The 23,780-nt window shown below is 48.8% G+C and overlaps 1 protein-coding gene across 3 annotated transcripts in view; it reads right to left on the bottom strand.

Moving 5' to 3' along the window:
- Positions 1 to 23,780, bottom strand: part of ZNRF2 (zinc and ring finger 2) — a 129,910-nt gene that overhangs the window by 28,309 nt on the left and 77,821 nt on the right. For all 3 annotated transcript variants that reach the window (XR_004538020.1, XR_004538021.1, XM_033930053.1), the window contains exon 3: positions 3,941 to 4,046. Coding sequence is in view for 1 of the 3 variants with exons in the window: in XM_033930053.1 (XP_033785944.1) it covers positions 3,941 to 4,046 (106 nt within the window). In the remaining 2 variants the exon portion in view is untranslated. The remainder of the gene's footprint in view (positions 1 to 3,940; positions 4,047 to 23,780) is intronic.

Raw genomic sequence — 23,780 nt, 5'->3', positions numbered from 1 at the left:
ATATCAAAACTAGACTATTGCAACTCTCTACTCTTCAATATACCACAAAAGGATAAAAAGAGGCTCCAAATTATCCAAAACACCGCAATAAAACTAATCCATAGAGCAAAAAAATACGACCATGTAACCCCTTTACTGATAAAATCCCATTGGTTACCCATTAACCATCGAATCACTTTTAAAATAGCACTACTAATCTTTAAAACTATGGCATCTAAGGAACCACAATTTATTTCCAAAATGATTATTCCTTACCATGCTTCTCGTTCCCTTCGATCTATTTCTCAAGATCTATTATCGGTCCCTTCTTTAAAAACCGTAGGCACAAGAAGAAACGAAATGTTCTCTGTTTTAGGACCTCACACTTGGAATTCCCTGCCCTTCTACATAAGAAAAGATAAAGACCTCAATTCTTTTAAAAAATCTTTGAAAACTTTTTTATTTAAAGATGCTTTTACTATTTAATTTTATACTCGGTTTATATATTTCTTGTTTTTCAAGCTCATCTTTTAATCTCTTAATTCTATTTTTGCCCCTTCCTTATGTGTGTAACTTTAATGTTTTTTCCATCTTAGACTGAGAATATTGTAACTTTTTCCCTTTTTTCCCTAATGTATCAAGTTTGTGATGTAACTCCTTAAAGTTCTAACATTGTATGTTATAAATTTTTGCCTTTGAAAAATTTGTTAAGAAGTTTTGTTTTTAACACTATTTGTTATCATTTATGATATTTTACTGTACATCGCTTAGAAATTGTTATAGGCGATACATCAAATAAAATTGAACTTGAACTTGAACTTGAGTAGGTGAGGAGTCACTGGATGAGAGACGGCGAGACTGCCGAGGCTTGCCTCGAGGTGCTTCAACTGGAGTCTCAGACTGCCGCTCAGGCAGCAGGGTCGAGGACGGGAGGAGTTGAGCCATGATCGAGGAAATCTGAGTGGTCAGAATGGCTTTTAACATGTCCTCGAATATAGGCACCGAGACAAAGGGATCAGGTCTCGAAGGTGCAGCAGTGTGCTCCAAGGAGGGCAACCTCGAGGATGAGTATTCCCGATGCTTGGAGGCACGCTTAGCTGGAGGTCTAGAAGAGGCTGGCAGGACCGCAGATATGGCCTGGGATGCCTGGGACTCTGGAGGCTTCTTAGGAGTAGTACCTGAAGGAGAGAGAGGAGACTTATCTGTCGAGGAACACTTCAGAGGAACTGCCGTTGAGGCCTTTGCGACAGAAGGTGTCGAGGTCGAGGCCTTGGTGGAGGCGAAGCTGGCATCGAGGTCGAGGCAGAAGCTGGCATCGAGGTCGAGGTCGTCCCCGAAGCCAAGGTCAAGACCTTCTCAGGCGGTTGGTCCTTTCGAAGAACGTAGGGAGAAGGGAGACATGATTGAGACATTTAAGTACATCACAGGACGTGTAGGGGTAGAAAATGATATTTTCTTTCTCAAAGGACCCTCGACCACAAGAGGACATCCGCTCAAACTCAAAGGTGGGAAATTTCATGGCGATTCCAGAAAGTATTTCTTCATGGAGAGAGTGGTGGATCATTGGAACAAGCTTCCAGTGCAGGTGATCGAGGCAAGCAGCGTGCCAGACTTTAAGAATAAATGGGATGCCTATGTCGGATCCCTACGAAAGTTGAGTTAAGGAATTGGGTTATTAGGGCATAGACTAAGGGGATGGGTCAGTAGAGTGGGCAGACTTGATGGGCTATAGCCCTTTTCTGCCGTCATCTTTCTATGTTTCTATGTTTCTATAGTGCCAAAAAGTTGGAGAAGCTTGGCACGGCGTCTATGAAGGGCTCGAGGTTGAAGGGTAGCACAGCGCGAACAAGCGTAGGGGCAATGTTCAGAACCCAGGCAAGTAATACACCGACTATGAGGATCGGTGATTGAAAGGGTCTTGTTGCACTGGCTACACTTTTTGAACCCGGTAAGAGGCCGGGACATTGAAAAAACAAAGGCCGACATATCGAACAAGGTGAGCGGCCAGGCCTAGGCCGAAAGGCCACTGGCCGGAAGAAAAACAAGAATACAGAAATAAGTTTTATTTTTTTATTTAACAAAAGAAAGTCCATATGGAAACGCGAGCACAGCGATTATCAAAATAAAAAAGCTGCGGTGAGAGAAGGCAACGAAGGCTGCAGAGCTGAAGAGAAGAGGACTTCTCGGCTCCACGGAAAACGTTGAACTGAGGTACCTCACAGGAGATGCGCGCCCTCACTCGGGTGGGAAGGCACTCGCCCAAGCGCAATGCAGCACTCGTAAGCTCTTATAAAGATCTTCAAGCAAGTCTGCTTGCGAGGCTGTTCGCTGCGAGGCTCCATCGGTGACATCATCCACTGTTGAGAATATACTGCCTGCTTGTCCTGGGATAATAGGGGTTTTAGGAAAGAGAAACCAAGTATCTAACAGGGGAAACCCTCAAAAACTGTTTTTAGATACACCTCCCCCTCCCATCCCCCCCCCCCCCCCCCCCGATTTTCTCCACAGACTTTCACAGCCTGTACTCACAAAACCTTGTGCTGGGAGAGAATGCAGCAGCCTGCTTCAGCCCCTCTTTTCAATGTAGCTGGAATAACTTCCACATCAGACCAAGGCTCAGCGCTTCTGCTGAGATCTTCAACTACCAGTCAGACTCCGGACTGGACCTCAACTCCTGCACCACATACTGAATGATAAGGGGGAAAAATGTGTGTGGGGGGAGAGGGAAGTAACCCCCCCCCAAAAAAAAAAAAACAAACCCACAGCTTTCCATAGGAACGCTTTAATGACAAACAGCATATACTCAAGCTACTGCCAATGTCAAATAAGTGAGCAAATTGCTGGGGACATGGGTCCTGAGCTCCAGAAAACTTCAGAAAACTGGCTGAACATATCCCAATAGGCAACACCTGCCAGCTGCACCACATCTGCTCAAATCTCCACATAGGCCAAGCAGCCACCGGTAACAGTGGTTTCAGGAACCACAGCAAACCCATGAAACCCAACAAAAAAAAAAAGCAAAACAACAAAAGGAACAGCAAACAGAACAATAAAGCACCTTCTGGTTCGCTTGCAGAAGAAAGAACTGAAGGGGGTAGATGAACACATGGAGGAGGAGGAATTTCAGAAGTCTGAGTGGCATCTTCTGCAGAGGTTTGCAGGTTTGGGAAAATTACCCAAGCGCTCAACATACCATTCCTACTGCACTGGAATAACTATTGCCCTGAGGTCAGTTTTGTTTTGTTTTTTAATAAATTGCAGAGGCCAAGATGGAGCGGGGAAGAACAGACTACTCATCCTTGCTGGCAGCAGCCCAATTATGTTAGTGCATCAATCACTTGGCTAGTTTGCATGGGGTTTTAGCTAATTTGCATGGCTGGATTGGAAAATGGGCAATCAAGGGGAAAAACACACAGTGAGCCGTTTTGTGCATTGGGTCAGCAAATTTGATCATCACTAAAGCAGTCCAAACTGGTGAAAGAAGAACAATGGTAACTTTGTCTGGAGGAGGCAAACATTCCAAGCACTATCCCCCTGGTTGGTGGGGCCATGGTCCCTGCGACCCATCCCATTCTACTGATCTATGAGTCAAAAGTAAGAGAGAGAGAAATTACTGCACTTAAGCACTTGTATGTTGTAGCCTGGTGATGAGATCGCACTTTAGATATACTGCAGACAAAAATTTGAACCACAGGGTTCCATGTATTTTGTTGTACACACTACTCTGCGGAAATCAAACAGAAGTAGATACCTGTGAATAACCCAGTAGGGATATTTCAGGACTAAATGTACACCAGTCAAAAATAAAAAATATCCATATTTGGAATGGGATTTACAATCATAATTGCTTTACCTATCATATCATAAGCACTACAAACCCAGTTTCAGCTGGCACATTTAGAAATAAAAGTAACTTTGTTGATTGCTGGTATTAAATATTTAAACACTAAGCTGCACTTACCCTTTATGGTATATACATAGACAAGGCAGCCGTGCTATGGTATCTCCCTGCAGCAACTCTTCCAGACATATTGCACACTCCCCAGCATCTTTACTCAACACATCCTCTGGAAGAAAAAGCAAATTTGTAGATAAGATCAAAACGTCTTACTGGGAAAATGCTGTGAGTTGCTGTACAGGTAGTTATCTGTATTCTTTAGGCTTCAACATCAACTATGCAATGTAAGCCATTATTTGAGTCACAAACATTTTACACTCCTTGTTCAGATTTTAGTTCTGCCTCACCTAGATTATTGTTAACCGTCTCTATTCTTCATCTAATTACATACAAAGCTCCAAATACACCAAAATATGAACTTATATTAAATCTTATTAAGTTTGATAGGGTGCATCCAGTGGCATTGCGAGGGTGAAAGGCACCCCACCCCCTCCTCCGCCCCTTCCCCTGTACTTCTAACTTTCCCAGCGCATGAAGGTGCATGCGCAGTGGGGGGAGGAGTGGGAAGGAGCGGGAGGTTGGCGAGGAGGATGGGTCCTGGCTCCCCTATCAAGACGGTACCCAGGGAAGACCACCTCCCCTTACTATGCCACTAGGCACATCTGGTGCTACGCAGCCTTCACTGGCTTCCTAATGAGGCCCGTATTCTTTTAAGTTAGCTTGTATAGTATTTAAGATGTTTGAGGGATCTCATGCAGAATTTCTACTGGGTTTACTTTCAATTCCCTCCAATCATAGAGTCTAGGACTAACAATCCCTTTCTTTCCATCTTTCTAAGGGATATATTTTTAAGAAAATTCTGTGCAAACTCAGCCCTCAGGCCATTTTCTTCTATCTCTACCTCCCAAGTTGTGGGCATCATCGTTTTATGCTCTTTTTCATAAGAATTTGAAGACTCATTTACTTTAAAAAATTATGTATAATGTTTCCTCTTTTTTATTAACTGCTTTGAACCACCATTTGTTGGGATTTAGCAGGATACAAGATTATTATTACAGGACATTGAATCTTTTTATTTCTATTTTTTAACAGCCCAGGCTAAGGATGTTGTGGGGTTGATGTTCATGGCCTTGACGTAAAGGGTATACCAGCTATCACATATAGCACAGTTACTTACCGTAACAGGTGTTATCCAGGGACAGAAGGCATATATTCTCACATGTGGGTGACGTCATCTACGGAGCCCCAGCGCGGACAGCTTTTCAAGCAAACTTGATTAAAGTTTCAAGTTTGCTATGCTGCACCACGCATGTGCATGCCTTCTTGCCCACTAGAGGGCGCATCCCCACCTCGTGGTCCTCAGTTCCATAGCCAGCAAAGAAGCCATCCCCGGGGAGGAGGGCAGGTTGTGAGAATATATGCCTGCTGTCCCTGGATAACACCTGTTACAGTAAGTAACTGTGCTTTATCCCAGGACAAGCAGGCATGATATTCTCACATGTGGGTGACCTCCAAGCCAACCAAAAAAGGGCAGGTGGGAGGATGGCAATTTAGGAAAACAGATTTTGCAAAACTGACTAGCCAAACCGGCCGTCCCTCCTGGATAACGTATCCAGGCAGTAGTGGGAGGTGAAAGTATGAACCGAAGACCAAGTGGCAGCCTTGCAGATGTCCTCCACCGGAGTAGACTGGAGGAAAGCAACAGAAGCTGCCATCGCTCGGACCTTATGTCCCGTGACCCGACCATGCAGCTCGAGACCAGCCTGAGCGTAGCAAAAAGAAATACAAGCAGCCAACCAGTTGGACAAGGTGCGCTTGGAAACAGGACGTCCCAACCGATTAGGATCAAAGGACAAAAATAATTGAGGAACCTTCCGATGAGACTCGGTGCGTTGAAGATAAAAAGCCAACGCCCTCTTACAGTCAAGCGTGTGAAGCGCCGCCTCCCCAGGATGAGAGTGGGGCTTCGGAAAGAACACCGGAAGAACAATGGACTGATTGAGGTGGAAATCAGACACAACCTTAGGTAAAAACTTTGGATGGGTGCGAAGAACCACCTTGTCATGATGGAACACAGTAAAAGGTGGGTCCGCAACCAAAGCCTGCAACTCACTAATCCGACACGCGGACGTGAGTGCAAGTAAAAAGATCACCTTCCAAGTGAGAAACTTAAGATGAGATTTGTCCATAGGCTCAAAAGGAGGCTTCATCAGCTGAGCCAAGACCACATTAAGATCCCAAACCACAGGAGGAGGTTTCAGAGGAGGATTAACATTCACTAGACCCCTCATGAAACGAATCACCAGAGGATGAAGAGAGAGAGATCGACCCTCTAGATGCCGATGGAAAGCAGCAATAGCACTAAGATGCACCCGAATAGAAGTCGTCTTCAGCCCAGACTTGGACAAATGTAACAAATATTCCAGAACCGAGGACACCGGAACCGAACTCGGATCCAGATGGTGCGAAGAACACCAGGATGAAAATCTGGTCCACTTCTGGGAATAACAAAGCCGAGTCGAGACCTTGCGCGAGGCTTCCAACACCTCCCTGACCGACTGAGAAACAGAAACCGAAGTCAAGGGGAAAGGAACCAAGCTGTCAGATGTAAGGACTGAAGATTGGGATGCAACAGCGAACCCCGACTCTGAGACAGCAGAGAGGGAAAAACAGGCAGAAGTAGAGGCTCCCTGACACTGAGTTGAAGGAGCAGGGAGAACCAGTGCTGACGAGGCCAACGAGGCGCAATGAGAATCATAGTGGCTCTGGACGACTTGAGATGAACCAACGTCCTCAAGATCAGAGGGAAAGGAGGAAACGCATAAAGGAACCTCCCTCCCCAGTCGAGAAGAAAGGCATCGGCCTCGAGATGGTCCGGGGAGTACATCCGAGAACAATAGAGGGGCAGTTTGTGAGTCTCCGGGGAGCAAACAGATCCACCTGAGGAGTCCCCCAGCGATCGAAGACCTCTTGCAGAACTCGGGAGTGTAGCGACCATTCGTGCGGCTGGAGAAGACGACTGAGTTTGTCGGCCAGACAATTCTTCTCTCCCTGAATGTAAACCGCCCGCAGGAAGATGTTCTGGGAGACCGCGCATTCCCAAAGGCGCAGGGCTTCCCGGCACAGGGACCAAGAGCCCGTCCCCCCTTGCTTGTTTACATAATACATTGCCACTTGGTTGTCCGTCCTTACGAGGACTACCTGATCGCGCAGCAGGTGGCAGAACACTCGAGCTGCCAGAAAGATGGCACGAAGCTCCAACACATTGATGTGACAAAGACGGTCCTCCGCTGACCATAGACCTTGAGTCCGCAGACCGTCGAGATGAGCCCCCCACGCGTACTCCGAAGAGTCCGTGGTCAGGACCTTGCGATGCGGAGGGACGAGAAAGAGCAAACCTCCGGAAAGATTGGAATAATTGGTCCACCAACGGAGCGAGCGTCTCAAGGAAGGAGTCACCGTTACAGGAAAGGAGAGCGGGTCCCGATCCTGACGCCACTGGGAGGCCAAGGTCCACTGAGGGAGTCTCAGGTGCAATCGGGCGAACGGTGTGACATGAACCGTCGATGCCATGTGGCCAAGTAGAATCATCAGACGGTGTGCTGAGACGGAGCGCTGCAGCGAAATCTGACGGCACAGTCGAAGCAGAGCCTCCAGCCTCGGAGGGGGGAGGAACGCACGAAGGTGAACCGTGTCCAGCACGGCCCCGATAAACTGAAGGGATTGAGCAGGGCACAGCTGCGATTTGGGAAAGTTCACCTCGAACCCCAGACGTTGAAGGAAGATGATAGTCTGTCGGGTCGCTGAGATAACCCCCTCCCTGGATGACGCCTTAATCAGCCAATCGTCCAGGTAGGGGAAGACCTGCAGCCCTTGAGATCTTAGGGCAGCCGCGACTACCACCATACACATCGTGAAGACTCGAGGAGACGACGCCAGCCCGAAAGGGAGGACCCGATACTGAAGGTGCAACTCTCCCACCTGGAACCGTAAGAACTTGCGGAAGGCGGGATGCACCGGAACATGAGTATACGCTTCCTTCAAGTCTAGGGAGCACATCCAGTCCCCTTCCTCCAACAGAGGGTAGAGAACCGGAAGCGACAACATACGGAACTTCTCCCGGACCAGGCACTTGTTGAGCTTCCGGAGGTCCAAAATGGGGCGTAAGTCCCCGGTCTTCTTTGGGACCAAAAAGTAACGGGAGTAGAACCCCCGCCCCCGTTGTTTTGGGGGGACCGGCTCCACCTCCCGAAGGCTCAACAAGGCCCTGGCTTCCAAGAGTAGAAGAGGAAGCTGGGCTCGAATGCCAGGAAATGCCCCTGGCGGTTGTTCCGGTGGCGCTGCTGAGAAGTTCAGCGAGTAACCCTCGGAGATGATACGGAGCACCCAAGCGTCTGACGTGATCATAGCCCAGGCCGAATGAAAGGCCCGCAGCCGGCCCCCGATGGGCAGGGGGTCCGGCAAGAGTGCAGAGGGGGCCCGCCCCCATCCGCGCATCACGTCAAAAAGAGGGCGCCGGCTTAGACGCCCCTTGCGTCTGAGGTTTCGGCTGAGCCCCTCTGCCCTGCTGCGGGGGTCGCCGGGGCGGAGGCCTCGAGAATGCTGGTGTAGACTTTTGAGGGTATCGCCGCGGTGGAGGTCTAAATGGCTTCTGTGGCGGTACCCGTGGCTTAGGACGGACCAAGGAGGCGATGGAGCGCTCATGTTCGGACAGGCGTTTGGTCGCCGCCTCCAAGGACTCATCGAACAATTCCGATCCAACACATGGCAGATTGGCCAGGCGCTCCTGCAAGTTCGGGTCCATATCAACCGTTCGGAGCCATGCAAGATGGCGCATCGCTACTGCAAAGGCGGAGACTCTGGAGGCCAACTCAAATGCGTCGTAAACAGCATGAAAAAGGTATAGACGCAGCTGTGACAAGTTGGCCATAAATTTACCAAAGTCCCCCTTATGGGAATCCGGCATGACCCCATGATAACGGGGTAATGCCTTCACCATCTGCCTCAGATAAGATGAAAAAGTGAAAGCATAATTAAGGACCCTAGCCGCCATCATGGAATTGGAGTAGAGGCGGCGACCAAACTTGTCCAGGGACCGCCCTTCCCGCCCGGGAGGGACCACAGCCGAGATCCTAGAAGGCTGGGACTTCTTTAACGCCGACTCCACCAGCAACGACTGGTGAGACAGTTGTGCTTTCTCGAAGCCCTTGCATGGGATGGTACGGTACTTCGACTCCATTTTTGACGGAACCGCTGTGACCGTAAGAGGGGAGTCCAAGTTCCTCAAGAAGGTCTGATGGAGGACCTTATTGAGAGGCAGACGAGGAGTCTCCCTCGGGGGAGAAGGTAAATCCTGCTCCTCCAAAAACTCCTTGGTGTATTGAGAACCGGACACCAGATCAAGGTCCAAGGCCCTCCCCATATCAAGCACAAATCTCGAAAATGAGGAGGGCTTGGAAGGCGGGGAGGGAGACCGAGAGGCCCGCGTCGCCAAAAAGGAAGGGGAAGCCTCACGGGAATACCGAGGTTCCCTACCGGTACCAGACCCCGAATCCCACGACGACGCCCCGAGCGACCTTGAGGGGGTCGGGGACCGCCTATGCCTCGAGGAACCCCTTTGGGAAGTTCCCCGGGAACGAGGTACTGAGGCCTGCCCCTTCCGTTTCGGCGAGGAGTCTCTCGACAACCCTCCCTCGGAGGAACGGAAAAGCCTCGGATTATCGAGGTGGAGCTCCGAGACACGCAGCGTCTCAACCCCGGTCGGCGAGGAGCGACCACGTCTCCGAGGAGAACCCATAGAATGCTTGGGCTTCCTTGGCCGACGCTTCGCCCGAGGCCGACCCGAGGGCGAGGAGCCCCGGGAGGACCTCGACGAGGAAGAAGTGGAAGAGATCCTCTGAACTCGCCGCACCCTGTCCCGAGGCCGCACACTCCGCTCCGGCTGGTCGACCGAGGTCGAGGGCAAGGTCGGGGTCGAGGCCGGAGCCATAATTGGGGATGCTAAACCACTACTAGTCAGTCCAGGGAGGATGGGCACAGATAGGAGGTAAAACACAAAGGGCTAGATTCACTAAGCAAACCGATCGTGTACCGATCAGTTTGCAACCCCGTAGCGACCAAATTTCCCTCCGGCCCGATTCACTAACCTCTCCTGCAATCGCTTCCAATCCGTGCATGCAAATGAGAGGAACTGCATGCAAAGAAGATAGGGACATGATTCACTAAATAAATTTCCCGATCCGACTAGGCTGGTCAATCAACCCAAAAAGCGACTGCTGGGGACTAGTCAAAAACATCTTTCCAACTCTCCAGCTCCTGCCCTGCTCTCTGCTATCCCGAACCTCTTTTGCCCTGCCCCGCACTGCGAGCCCGTGGTTTTAACACGCGGGTTAAAACCACAGGCTCCCTGGCTTATGTAAAAAAGTTAAAATTAAAAAAAAAAAAATTGCATCTCGCACTGCCCCCCCCCTGCGCCATCTCCATGCCGATTCCCCCACGCACTGAGACTTGCCATTTGCATCAACAAGTAGTGTGAAAAGAGCAAAGCCGGAACTAGAGACGCCGTTAAAAGCAACAGCTAAGTCAGCTGATGTGGATATCGGCAAAGAACTAAAAGCATTTAAAGAAATTGTGACAGAAACGGCAAAAAAGGTAAATGCGATCACAGAGGAAATATCTGTAATTACTAAAAGGTTGGAACAAATGGAAAATAAGTCGGTGAATATAGAACTGAGATTAGAAGCAGTGGAAGCAGTCGCAGCAAGGAAGACGGTGGAACAAAAACAAATTGACTTTCTCACCCAAGAGTTGGAGGACCTGTCGAACCGCGAAAGAAGATGTAACTTGAGGGTCTTAGGTCTTCCGGAAGGGGTGGAGAAAGGGAGCCTTATTTCCTTTATGGAGAATTTGCTGACTAAAATACTGCCTGTGAAATCAAAGTTCCCGATAGAGATCGAGAGAGCACATAGAGTACCTGCTAGGAGGGATGAAAAACAAAAAGGTCCACGTCCTTTAATCTTTAAGCTTCTCAGGTATCAGCAGGTTTTAGAAATTATTCAATTGGCAAAACAAAACAGGAATTTAAAATATCAAGATGCCAGGATTCATATAGTTCCAGATTTTGCCAAAAACACTGCTGTAAGAAGAAAGGCTTTCTTAGAGTTCAGACCCCAATTAAGAGCGATGGGGGCTAAGTATGGCTTGCTTTATCCGGCGCTAATGAGAGTCACTATCTATATATAAAATCGGAGGTATGTATGTATGTGCCGCGATCACGCAAAAACGGCTTGACCGATTTGAACGAAACTTGGTATGCAGATCCCTCACTACCTGGGATGATATGTTCTGGGGGTCTCGCGGCCCACCTGCACACGTGGGCGGAGCTACAAACAGAAAATCAGATTTCACCCATTCATGTCAATGGAAAAAATGTAAAAAGCTGCCATTCTCACAGTAATTCAGAAAATCACATTTCACCCATTCATGTTAATGGAAAAAATGTAAAAAGATGCCATTCTCACATTAATTCAAAAACGGCTTGACCGATTTGAACGAAAATTGGTATGCAGATCCCTCACTACCGGGGGTGATATGTTCTGGGGGTCTCGCGGCCCACATGCACACGTGGGCGGAGCTACAAACAGAAAATCAGATTTCACCCATTCAAGTCAATGGAAAAAATGTAAAAAGCTGTGGGACCGATTTGAACGAAACTTGGTATGCAGATCCCTCACTACCTGGGGTGATATGTTCTGGGGGTCTCGTGGCCCACCTGTACACGTGGGCGGAGCTACAAACAGAAAATCAGATTTCACCCATTCAAGTCAATGGAAAAAATGTAAAAAGCTGTGGGACCGATTTGAACGAAAATTGGTATGCAGATCCCTCACTACCGGGGGTGATATGTTCTGGGGGTCTGGCGGCCCACCTGCACACGTGGGCGGAGCTACAAACAGAAATTCAGATTTCACCCATTCAAGTCAATGAAAAAAATGTAAAAAGCTGTGGGACCGCTTTGAACGTAAATTGGTATGCAGATCCCTCACTACCTGGGATGATATGTTCTGGGGGTCTCGCGGCCCACCTGCACATGTGGGCAGAGCTACAAACAGAAAATCAGATTTCACCCATTCAAGTCAATGGAAAAAATGTAAAAAGCTGTGGTACCGATTTGAACGAAACTTGGTATGCAGATCCCTCACTACCTGGGGTGATATGTTCTGGGGGTCTCGCGGCCCACCTGCACACGTGGGCGGAGCTACAAACAGAAAATCAGATTTCACCCATTCATGTCAATGGAAAAAATGTAAAAAGCTGCCATTCTCACAGTAATTCAGAAAATCACATTTCACCCATTCATGTTAATGGAAAAAATGTAAAAAGATGCCATTCTCACATTAATTCAAAAACGGCTTGACCGATTTGAACGAAAATTGGTATGCAGATCCCTCACTACCGGGGGTGATATGTTCTGGGGGTCTCGTGGCCCACATGCACACGTGGGCGGAGCTACAAACAGAAAATCAGATTTCACCCATTCAAGTCAATGGAAAAAATGTAAAAAGCTGTGGGACCGATTTGAACGAAACTTGGTATGCAGATCCCTCACTACCTGGGGTGATATGTTCTGGGGGTCTCGTGGCCCACCTGTACACGTGGGCGGAGCTACAAACAGAAAATCAGATTTCACCCATTCAAGTCAATGGAAAAAATGTAAAAAGCTGTGGGACCGATTTGAACGAAACTTGGTATGCAGATCCCTCACTACCTGGGGTGATATGTTCTGGGGGTCTCGTGGCCCACCTGTACACGTGGGCGGAGCTACAAACAGAAAATCAGATTTCACCCATTCAAGTCAATGAAAAAAATGTAAAAAGCTGTGGGACCGCTTTGAACGTAAATTGGTATGCAGATCCCTCACTACCTGGGATGATATGTTCTGGGGGTCTCGCGGCCCACCTGCACATGTGGGCAGAGCTACAAACAGAAAATCAGATTTCACCCATTCAAGTCAATGGAAAAAATGTAAAAAGCTGTGGTACCGATTTGAACGAAACTTGGTATGCAGATCCCTCACTACCTGGGGTGATATGTTCTGGGGGTCTCGCGGCCCACCTGCACACGTGGGCGGAGCTACAAACAGAAAATCAGATTTCACCCATTCATGTCAATGGAAAAAATGTAAAAAGCTGCCATTCTCACAGTAATTCAGAAAATCACATTTCACCCATTCATGTTAATGGAAAAAATGTAAAAAGATGCCATTCTCACATTAATTCAAAAACGGCTTGACCGATTTGAACGAAAATTGGTATGCAGATCCCTCACTACCGGGGGTGATATGTTCTGGGGGTCTCGTGGCCCACATGCACACGTGGGCGGAGCTACAAACAGAAAATCAGATTTCACCCATTCAAGTCAATGGAAAAAATGTAAAAAGCTGTGGGACCGATTTGAACGAAACTTGGTATGCAGATCCCTCACTACCTGGGGTGATATGTTCTGGGGGTCTCGTGGCCCACCTGTACACGTGGGCGGAGCTACAAACAGAAAATCAGATTTCACCCATTCAAGTCAATGGAAAAAATGTAAAAAGCTGTGGGACCGATTTGAACGAAAATTGGTATGCAGATCCCTCACTACCGGGGGTGATATGTTCTGGGGGTCTGGCGGCCCACCTGCACACGTGGGCGGAGCTACAAACAGAAATTCAGATTTCACCCATTCAAGTCAATGAAAAAAATGTAAAAAGCTGTGGGACCGCTTTGAACGTAAATTGGTATGCAGATCCCTCACTACCTGGGATGATATGTTCTGGGGGTCTCGCGGCCCACCTGCACATGTGGGCAGAGCTACAAACAGAAAATCAGATTTCACCCATTCAAGTCAATGGAAAAAATGTAAAAAGCTGTGGTACCGATTTGAACGAAACTTGGTATGCAGATCCCTCACTACCTGGGGTGATATGTTCTGGGGGTCTCGCAGCCCACCTGCACACGTGGGCGGAGCTACAAACAGAAAATCAGATTTCACCCATTCAAGTCAATGGAAAAAATGTAAGAAGCTGTGGGACCGATTTGAACAAAACTTGGTATGCAGATCCCTCACTACCTGGGGTGATATGTTCTGGGGGTCTCGCGGCCCACCTGCACACGTGGGCGGAGCTACAAACAGAAAATCAGATTTCACCCATTCAAGTCAATGGAAAAAATGTAAGAAGCTGTGGGACCGATTTGAACAAAACTTGGTATGCAGATCCCTCACTACCTGGGGTGATATGTTCTGGGGGTCTCGCGGCCCACCTGCACATGTGGGAAGGGTGGGTTCACCCAATAATGTATATGTTCTTGCTCCTGGAGGTGAAACTAAAAATGTTGTTTATAATCAAGTTTTGTGTTAGTTGTATTGTATTCATTTTGTCAAATATTTCACATTATAATTTGAATATTGTACTTTTTATAAAGCTGTAAAAAAATATTTTCATTCACCATTATAAAGTATCTTTATTTGAATCCATTTACAGTGTTATTGCTATAATTAAATACCCGTGCAACGCCGGGCCATCAGCTGGTAGAAAATAAAACTATAACATTTAGTAGTCCAGAAAAGCTGAGTGAGTTCATTAACAGATATGAACAGCCAATGACAATGTAAAAGGAAAGGGAATGTAAGACTTATAGAAAAGTGAATTCAATTTTTTTTTTTAAAGTGTGATCTGAACTTATGAAGGATAGATGAATATACTGAAGGGGATGTATCTTTTGTTTGTTCAACTTTGTGTGGTTTTTTTTTTTGTTTGTTTTTTTAATGACATGGAATTCAGTTATAATTTTCACAATTTTAAATTCAAGAGATGGAATGTTTGTTACTGCTGATATCCTGCACAATATGAGTTAGTTTTTGGTGACTAAAATGACTAAAAAGGCATTTAGAGGGGCATGATTTGGTGCAGGATTGAGAAATTGATTATACAAGATGGAGTACATGTAAAAGAAATAGACAGAAGCAAAAAGTTGAGAAAATGGAAAAGCACAAAGTCTCTGTAGTACAGGAATACCGAAGTTTGACTGTAATGTGATGAATGATTTTCTTCAATCAACGTCATACTTTGTGGAATATTAAATATAACAAGGAAGGAAACGAAGAAAATAATCTTTAAAGTTTAAAGATATGCAGTTCTTTAAAGATATTTTAAATGTCTCTCTTGGTAATTTTGGATGTTCTGTATGATTATTGTTATATGGTATGATGAAAAGTTAGGAGACAGGAGTAGTTAGCAAATAAATGTTCTAAGGAGTCACGTGATGTCGTGAGCCGGCGTGCATCTAGCTCAGCCAGCTCCGGAGCTCGTTCCCCTCATTAACAGCAACGCGGGACGAACGGCGAAACCGATTTAAGCGTACTTCGGCGCATTCAGTGGGGAATTGTATGGACAGATTCCTAACTACAAATCACCTAACCATGGCCACGAAATCGGCGAAAAAGGATAAAGAACGGGGTAAAACAACGGAGGACAAAATGGCGGACCCAACATGTGGAGTGCTAAGACAATTTACGCCGGAGACCCTGGCAGAATTGAAAAGTATAGTTACCCAAGCACTATCTCCTAGTATGGAGCAATTGTCTGCCCAACTCACGAAACTGGAAGGTATTATGGAGGACCATTCAGCGAGGGTGACAGAGCTGGAAGAACGAGTGTCAGCAGCGGAGGATGAGGCCCGCGGGGTAACAACGGATGTGGCCCGCATGAAATTGCAATTAGACCAACAACAGGCTAAGTTGGAGGATCTTGAAAATAGATCTAGAAGGGGGAACTTAAGATTTATGGGGTTCCCTGAGACAGTTTCAGACTCCTCTCTGATATCAGTGTTAGAAACATGGCTAGCTAGCGAATTGCCGATGCCTGCAACCATAGGCCCAGCACGCTTTGAACGGGTCCACCGCGTGGGACCCCGAGTGGGGAACGACCAAAGGCCACGGGTAGTGATCGGAAAATTGCACAACTACAGGCACAAAATGGAGATACTTAAAGAATTTCGCCTTAAGAGGGAGACACTGAATTATGACTCTGTACCCATTCGAATTGGACAGGATTACTCTGCTGCATTGACAGAAAAGAGAAAAGTATTTTACCCTCTGTGCAGGAAGCTGGCTGATCTCAAATGTCGATTCCTCTTTCTATATCCAGCTATACTGAAAATCCAATTTGAGGGCAAATGGCATGTGTTTGAATCAGATGTCATGGCTGGAGAATTCATAAATAGACTGGGGACTCCAGGAGCATCCATACCTCGACTATCTGAAGTTTACTAGACTTATGTGTGATTTCTCACTGTATATTACTGCACCTGCTGTTTCTCCCATAATGTTTTCCTATTTTCAGCTAGTCTTGTGGGGGGGACGAGTTTCCATGCATCAGAGACGTGCTCTACCGTCCTGTATCCTAGTGCTACGGGATGGGAAATTGTATTGGGGGGGAAGTTAGGGCTCAGGGGATTAAGGGGAGGGTGGGGGGGGTATTAGCAAGGGAGGGAAGGAACGCATATATTGATAACTGCATACCGTTAGATTTATCCTCTTATGTATTATGTTTCAGTGAATTAAGTACTTGTTGCGGGTTATGTGACCAAACCAGTTCGGGTGATGCCCCGGGGGTAGGCTGGGCGCCTGGGGTTATCATGGAAATACTGTTGCGCCATGCATGTTACCCCGGTTGTGATGAGCGGTAGGACGCTTAGAATATTGTCCTGGAATGTAGGGGGCATAACATCTCCAGTGAAACGGACTAAAATCCTTAGCAGATTAAAACATCACAAGGCAGATCTTGCTTGCATTCAGGAAACTCGGCTAACCGTGACTGAACATGCTAAATTACAAAGGGGATGGGTAGGACAGATTTGTTCTGCATCTTCCCCTAATAAACATGCTGGTGTGGCGCTGTTGGTGCGCAGAGGGTTTCAGGGGAGGGTGGAACAAATACATGCTGACCCCATGGGAAGATCCTTACTTTGTAGGGTGATCACGTCAGATCAGATACTTAACCTACTTATTGTATATGGCCCTAATCAATATGACCATAAATTTTTCCAGGGCCTGGTTAAACTGGGCCAACGAGACCCAACAAACTCATTGCTGATACTGGGGGATTTCAATCAGGTCATGGACTCGGACCAGGACCGTACTGGACCAGGCATGGGTCAATCCTCAGCGCCACACAGAGGCCTACCTTATTTGTGTGACGCTCTGGACCTGGTAGACCCCTGGAGATTATTGCACCCACGAGAGAGAGACTACACACACCAGTCACGGGCCCACCAATCTTTCTCCAGAATAGATTACATCTTAGCATCCACATCTCTATTTTCCCATATTGAGACCTCTGAAATTGGTCCTCTTTCTATATCAGACCACTGTCCAATATGGATGGATTTACTGAATGGGACATCTCAGATTTTGGGGGGGTGGCGTTTCCCTTCTTATTTAATTGATCATCAAGAATTCAAAACATACTTAACGGGAAAGTGGGAAGATTATCTGCGCTTTAATGCTCAACACAGGGACACACCCCTTCTGTTCTGGGAGGCGGCTAAGTCCGTCCTTAGGGGAGATATCATATCCTATGTAGTGGCTTACAGAAAACGATTGGCACAGGGCATCATCCACCTAGAGCGGCAATGTTTACTTCTAAAAAAACAACACATAGCACATCCGACGCCACGCTCCAATGAGCAACTGACGTCAGCACAGATTGCTCTTAACGCCTTGATTCATGACCGCACAAAAAAATATCTATACTTTACACAACACAAATATTATAGATACGGGAACAAACCGGGCAGATTACTTGCCTCTCTCACGAAATTGAGAAGGTCAGATCGGTATATTCCCTGTTTGCATATGCCGGATGGTACGAAGTTGACAAAAACAGGGGAAATATCGGATAGGTTTTTCCATTATTATAAAGCACAGTTACTTACCGTAACAGGTGTTATCCAGGGACAGCAGGCAGATATTCTTTACGCATGGGTGACGTCACCGACGGAGCCCACGGTACGGACCTTTTTACTAGAAAGTTCTAGTTGGCCGCACCGCGCGTGCGCGAGTGCCTTCCCGCCCGACGGAGGAGAGCGTGGTCCCCAGTTAGTATAAGCCAGCTAAGAAGCCAACCCGGGGAGGAGGGTGGGACGTAAGAATATCTGCCTGCTGTCCCTGGATAACACCTGTTACGGTAAGTAACTGTGCTTTATCCCAGGACAAGCAGGCAGCATATTCTTTACGCATGGGTGACCTCCAAGCTAACAAAGAGGGAGGAGGGATGGTTGGCCATTAGGAAAATAAATTCTGAAGTACAGATTGGCCGAAGTGCCCATCCCGTCTGGAGAAAGCATCCAGACAGTAGTGAGTAGTGAATGTGTGAACTGAGGACCAGGTGGCCGCCTTGCAGATTTCCTCAATGGGTGTGGAACGGAGGAAAGCAACAGAAGCGGCCATAGCTCTTACCCTGTGGGCCGTGACAGCACCGTCTAGTGACAGACCGGCCCGAGCGTAACAGAACGCGATGCAAGCTGCAAGCCAGTTGGATAGCGTCCGTTTAGAGACCGGTCGACCCAAACGATTTGGGTCGAAGGTCAGGAAGAGCTGAGGGGACAAGCGGTGAGCCCTTGTACGATCAAGATAGTAAGCCAGGGCACGCTTGCAGTCAAGACTGTGCAATGCCTGTTCTCCGGGATGTGAATGAGGTTTCGGGAAGAAAACAGGCAACACAATGGACTGGTTGAGGTGAAAAGCTGAGACCACCTTAGGAAGGAACTTTGGATGGGTGCGCAGAACCACCTTGTCATGGTGAAAAATAGTGAACGGTGGATCGGCAACCAGTGCATGAAGCTCACTAACCCTCCTGGCAGAGGTGATGGCAATGAGGAAAAGAACCTTCCATGTCAGAAATTTGAGCGAAGTTGTGGCAAGCGGCTCAAAGGGAGGTTTCATGAGGGCAGATAAAACCACATTCAGGTCCCAGACGACCGGAGGAGGCTTCAGAGGTGGTTTGATGTTGAAGAGGCCCCTCATGAATCGGGAAACCAGAGGGTGAGCCGTGAGAGGTTTTCCTAAGACAGGTTCATGAAATGCCGTGATGGCACTGAGATGGACTCTGATAGAGGTAGACTTGAGGCCTGCATTGGACAGGGAGAGCAAGTAGTCCAGAACAGTTTCCACCGCTAAAGAGGTGGGATTGTGATGATGACGGAGGCACCAAGAGGAGAACCTGGTCCACTTCTGATGGTAACATTGGAGGGTGGTCTGTTTCCTGGAGGCGTCCAAAATGAGACGGACAGGCTGAGACAGATTTCCTGAAGAGGTCAGCCCGAGAGAAACCAAGCTGTCAGGTGGAGTGAAGACAGATTGGGATGTAGTAGAGACTGATGTTGCTGTGTAAGTAGAGTAGGAAACACAGGCAGAGGAATGGGATCCCTGGAGCTGAGCTGAAGCAGGAGGGAGAACCAGTGTTGACGAGGCCACCGGGGAGCTATGAGGATCATGGTGGCGTGGTCTTTGCGGAGTTTGGACAAGGTCCGCAACATCAGAGGAAGTGGAGGGAAGGCATACAGGAACCGATCCCTCCAATCGAGCAGGAATGCATCCGGGGCCAGACGATGAGGAGAGAAGAGTCTGGAGCAGAACTGGGGCAGCTGATGGTTGTGAGGAGCTGCGAATAGGTCCACCTGCGGAGTGCCCCAGCGAGCAAAGATGGAGTGGAGCGTGGGAGGGTCCAAAGTCCACTCGTGAGGTTGAAGGATGCGGCTGAGATTGTCGGCCAGGGAGTTCTGTTCGCCCTGGATGTAGACAGCCTTGAGGAAGAGACTGCGGGCCGTGGCCCAGGCCCAAATGCGAAGAGCCTCCTGACAAAGGAGGCGAGATCCGGTGCCGCCCTGTTTGTTGATGTAGTACATGGCAACTTGGTTGTCCGTGCACAGGAGCAGAACCTGAGGGCAAAGAAGGTGCTGGAAGGCCTTGAGAGCATAGAACATGGCTCGTAGTTCCAGGAAATTGATGTGATGAAGACGCTCCTGCGGGGTCCAAAGACCTTGGGTGCGTAGGTCTCCCAGGTGAGCTCCCCATGCATAAGGGGAGGCATCCGTGGTGATGGTCATGGAATGCGGGGGCAGATGAAAAAGAAGGCCCCTGGAAAGATTTGAGGAGTTCAACCACCATTGTAGAGATTGCTGAAGAGACGATGTCACAGAGATGGGATGAGAAAGAAGATTCGAGGTCTGCGACCATTGGTTGGCCAGAGTCCATTGAGGTGTCCTGAGGTGGAGTCGTGCCAGGGGAAGCACATGCACCGTCGAGGCCATGTGGCCCAGGAGGACCATCATCTGTCTGGCAGAGATGGAGTGATGAAGGAGCACCTGACGACACAGGCGGAGCAGGTTCCGCTGACGGTCGGAGGGGAGAAACGCCCTCATCAGTGTGGTGTCGAGAACTGCTCCAATGAACTGAAGGCGCTGCGTGGGAAGCAGATGCGACTTGGGGTAGTTGATCTCGAACCCCAGGAGGTGGAGGAGAGAGATGGTATGATGAGTGGCTTGTAGCACAAGCGGAGACGTAGGTGCTTTCACCAACCAATCGTCCAAGTAGGGAAACACCTGGAGGTTGTGAGACCTGAGGAAGGCCGCCGCCACAATGAGGCATTTGGTGAACACCCTGGGTGATGAAGCGAGGCCAAAAGGTAGCACTTTGTACTGATAATGGCGATGGTGCACCTGGAATCTTAGGTAGCGACGTGAAGCTGGATTGATTGGTATGTGAGTGTAGGCCTCTTTGAGGTCCAGGGAACATAGCCAGTCGTTCTGAGAGAGATGAGGGTAAAGCGTGGCAAGGGAGAGCATTCTGAACTTCTCCTTGACAAGACATTTGTTGAGGTCCCTGAGATCGAGAATGGGACGTAGGTCTCCTGTCTTTTTTGGAACCAGAAAGTAACGGGAGTAGAATCCCCGGCCCCTTTGTTCCAGAGGTACTTCTTCGATGGCATTGAGGAGAAGGAGGGATTGGACCTCCCTCAGGAGGAGGGGGGTTTGAGTTGAAAGAGAAGCAGACTCTACGGGAGGATTGTCTGGTGGAAGAGTCTGGAAGTTGAGAGAGTAGCCGTGGCGGATGATGTTGAGGACCCACTGGTCCGATGTGATGACCTCCCAACGGCTGAGAAAAATGTGGAGCCTGCCTCCGATTGGTTGAGGGAGAGGCAATGAGGGTGGAAGACTGGCTAAGCCCTGGAGAGAGGAGTCAAAAGGGCTGAGAAGGTTTGGCAGGAGGAAGAGGCTTGGCAGGTTGATTAGACTGTGCACGAGCCTGGTTGTGGTGTTGTTGGCGAGCCCGCCTAGGTTGCTGTGAAGGCGGGTTAAGCGGCCTAGCGGAGAACCTGCGCTGGTATGAAGACTGTGGTTTGTAAGGCCGAGCAGGAGGGGCCTTCTTCTTTGGTTTAATGAGAGTATCCCATCTGGTCTCATGGGCGGAGAGTTTTTGTGTGGTGGTATCCAGAGACTCTCCGAACAATTCGTCTCCCATACATGGGGCGTTGGCTAGTCGGTCCTGATGGTTGACATCCAGATCAGAGACCCTGAGCCAGGCCAGGCGGCGCATGGCCACAGCGATGGCAGATGCACGAGAGGTGAGCTCAAAGGAGTCATAGATGGAGCGCACCATAAATTTTCTAAGTTGAAGCAGGCTGGAGATGTGCTGCTGGAATAGTGGAACCTTGTGCTCCGGCATGTACTTTTGCATGGCGGAGAGTTGCATTACCAGATGTTTCAGGTAGAAAGAAAAGTGGAAAGAGTAATTGTTTGCCCTGTTGGCAAGCATGGCATTCTGGTAGAGCCGCTTGCCAAACTTGTCCATCGTTTTGCCCTCCCTGCCAGGAGGGGTAGAGGCATATACACTGGAGCCTTGAGTCTTTTTTAAAGTGGACTCAACCAGGAGAGATTCATGGGGCAGCTGGGGTTTATCAAATCCCGGGATTGGGATAACCCTGTAAAGGCTATCCAGTTTACGGGGTGCCCCAGGGACAGTTAATGGATTTTCCCAATTTTTATAAAAAGTTTCCCGTAGGATGTCATGCACGGGTAACTTCAGGAACTCCTTAGGAGGTTGATCGAAATCTAATGCCTCCAGGAAAGCTTGTGACTTCTTGGAATCAGATTCCAGAGGCAAAGATAAGGCCCCCGATAACTCCCTGAGGAATTTTGAAAAAGAAGATTGCTCAGGTTTAGATGTGGTATCGGGGGCCGAGGGCTCTTCGTCCGACGACGATGCATCCTCCTCGGTACCGAGGGGAGATTCCTCCCAGAGGTCCGGGTCTCTGACATCGGTGTGTGCGTGCCGAGAGACTGGAGTGGAAGGTTCGGTATGATGAGCTTTAGACCGAGACTTGCCTGAGCGTACCGAGACGGTACCGGGGGATGAAGACCTGTGTCTGTCTCGGTCCCGGGAAGAACGGTGCCGGTCAGGTTCGCGGGAAGACCGGTGTTCCGCTCGGTCCCGAGGAGGATCGGATGTCGTCAGAGCTACGGCCTCGGCATGGGCATGGATATGCGGTGCCGAGAGAATGGGCATGGAGGGGTCCATAGGTACCGATGGCGTGGATACCGGTTGGACGGTGTGGGGCTCGGGCCGGTCTGGTACCGAGAGCAGCGGTGCCAGGATAGAGGGCAAGAGCTGTTTAAGTTGCATTTGGAGTTGTTCCTGCAACTTATCCTGGAGGATGGCCGCAATGCGGTCATCCAGGGTTGGCACCGGAACCACTTTTTTCTGCTTTGGTTCCATGGGTGCCGCTCTACGCTCCGGCGATGAGGCGGCCGATGACGAGGCACTCACCGATATCGGAGCGGAGCGTTTTTTAGTTCGGCGTGGAGCCGAAAGAGCCGGTGTCGCCACCGAGGTGGGAGGGCGCTCAAGGGTGGAAGGCTTCTTAGCCGGCTTACCTGGCGCCGGTGGCGCCGATGTAATGTCAGGCGGTGTCGAGGTGGTCGGTGCCGACTTCGATGGTGCCGCAGTTGAAGAAGTCGAGTCCATAGTCGGGCCGGTGCCGAACAGCAGACTTTGCTGGATTTGGCGATTCTTCAAAGTGCGTTTTTTAAGAGTGGCACAGCGGGTGCACGAGTCCGCCCGATGCTCCGGTCCCAAACACTGTAAACACCAATTGTGTGGGTCAGTGAGGGAGATCGGGCGTGCACACCGCTGGCACTTCTTAAAACCGGGCTGCGGGGGCATGAATGTGAACACGGCCTCCGCAAAATCAAACCCCGAGGCCTGGATCGTGACAACAGGCCCCGCCGGGGCAAAGACAAAAAACGAAACAAAAAGAAAATATTTTTTTTTTTTTTTTTTGGAAATGAAATAAAAAAGAACCCGAAGGTAAATAAAACGAAAAAAGAACGCGAGCGGGAAGGCAAAAAGAGGATTTCAATCGGAGTTGAAAAACGCACGTCTTCTTCGCTCCGCGGAAACGAAGAAACTGGGGACCACGCTCTCCTCCGTCGGGCGGGAAGGCACTCGCGCACGCGCGGTGCGGCCAACTAGAACTTTCTAGTAAAAAGGTCCGTACCGTGGGCTCCGTCAGTGACGTCACCCATGCGTAAAGAATATGCTGCCTGCTTGTCCTGGGATAAAAGATTTTACTCCTCGGTAGAAGATGAGGGGGGACCCGACGCAGTTGATTTTCTGGAGGATGCGGGGATGCCCAAATTGACCGCCCCAATGCGCACCTCATTAAATAGACCAATCCAGGGGAAGGAAATACAGTCAGCAATAAAACAACTAAGGAACCGAACTTCCCCGGGCCCTGATGGGTTCACTCCGGAATTTTATAAGCTTTTACTATCACAGTTGTGTGGACCCCTGGAGGCGTACT

Source organism: Geotrypetes seraphini, chromosome 2, assembly GCF_902459505.1.
Source record: "Geotrypetes seraphini chromosome 2, aGeoSer1.1, whole genome shotgun sequence".
Taxonomy (NCBI): Eukaryota; Metazoa; Chordata; class Amphibia; order Gymnophiona; family Dermophiidae; genus Geotrypetes; species Geotrypetes seraphini.
The sequence above is the reverse complement of the archived record's forward strand: the minus strand, read 5'-3'. Positions and strand labels throughout refer to the sequence as shown.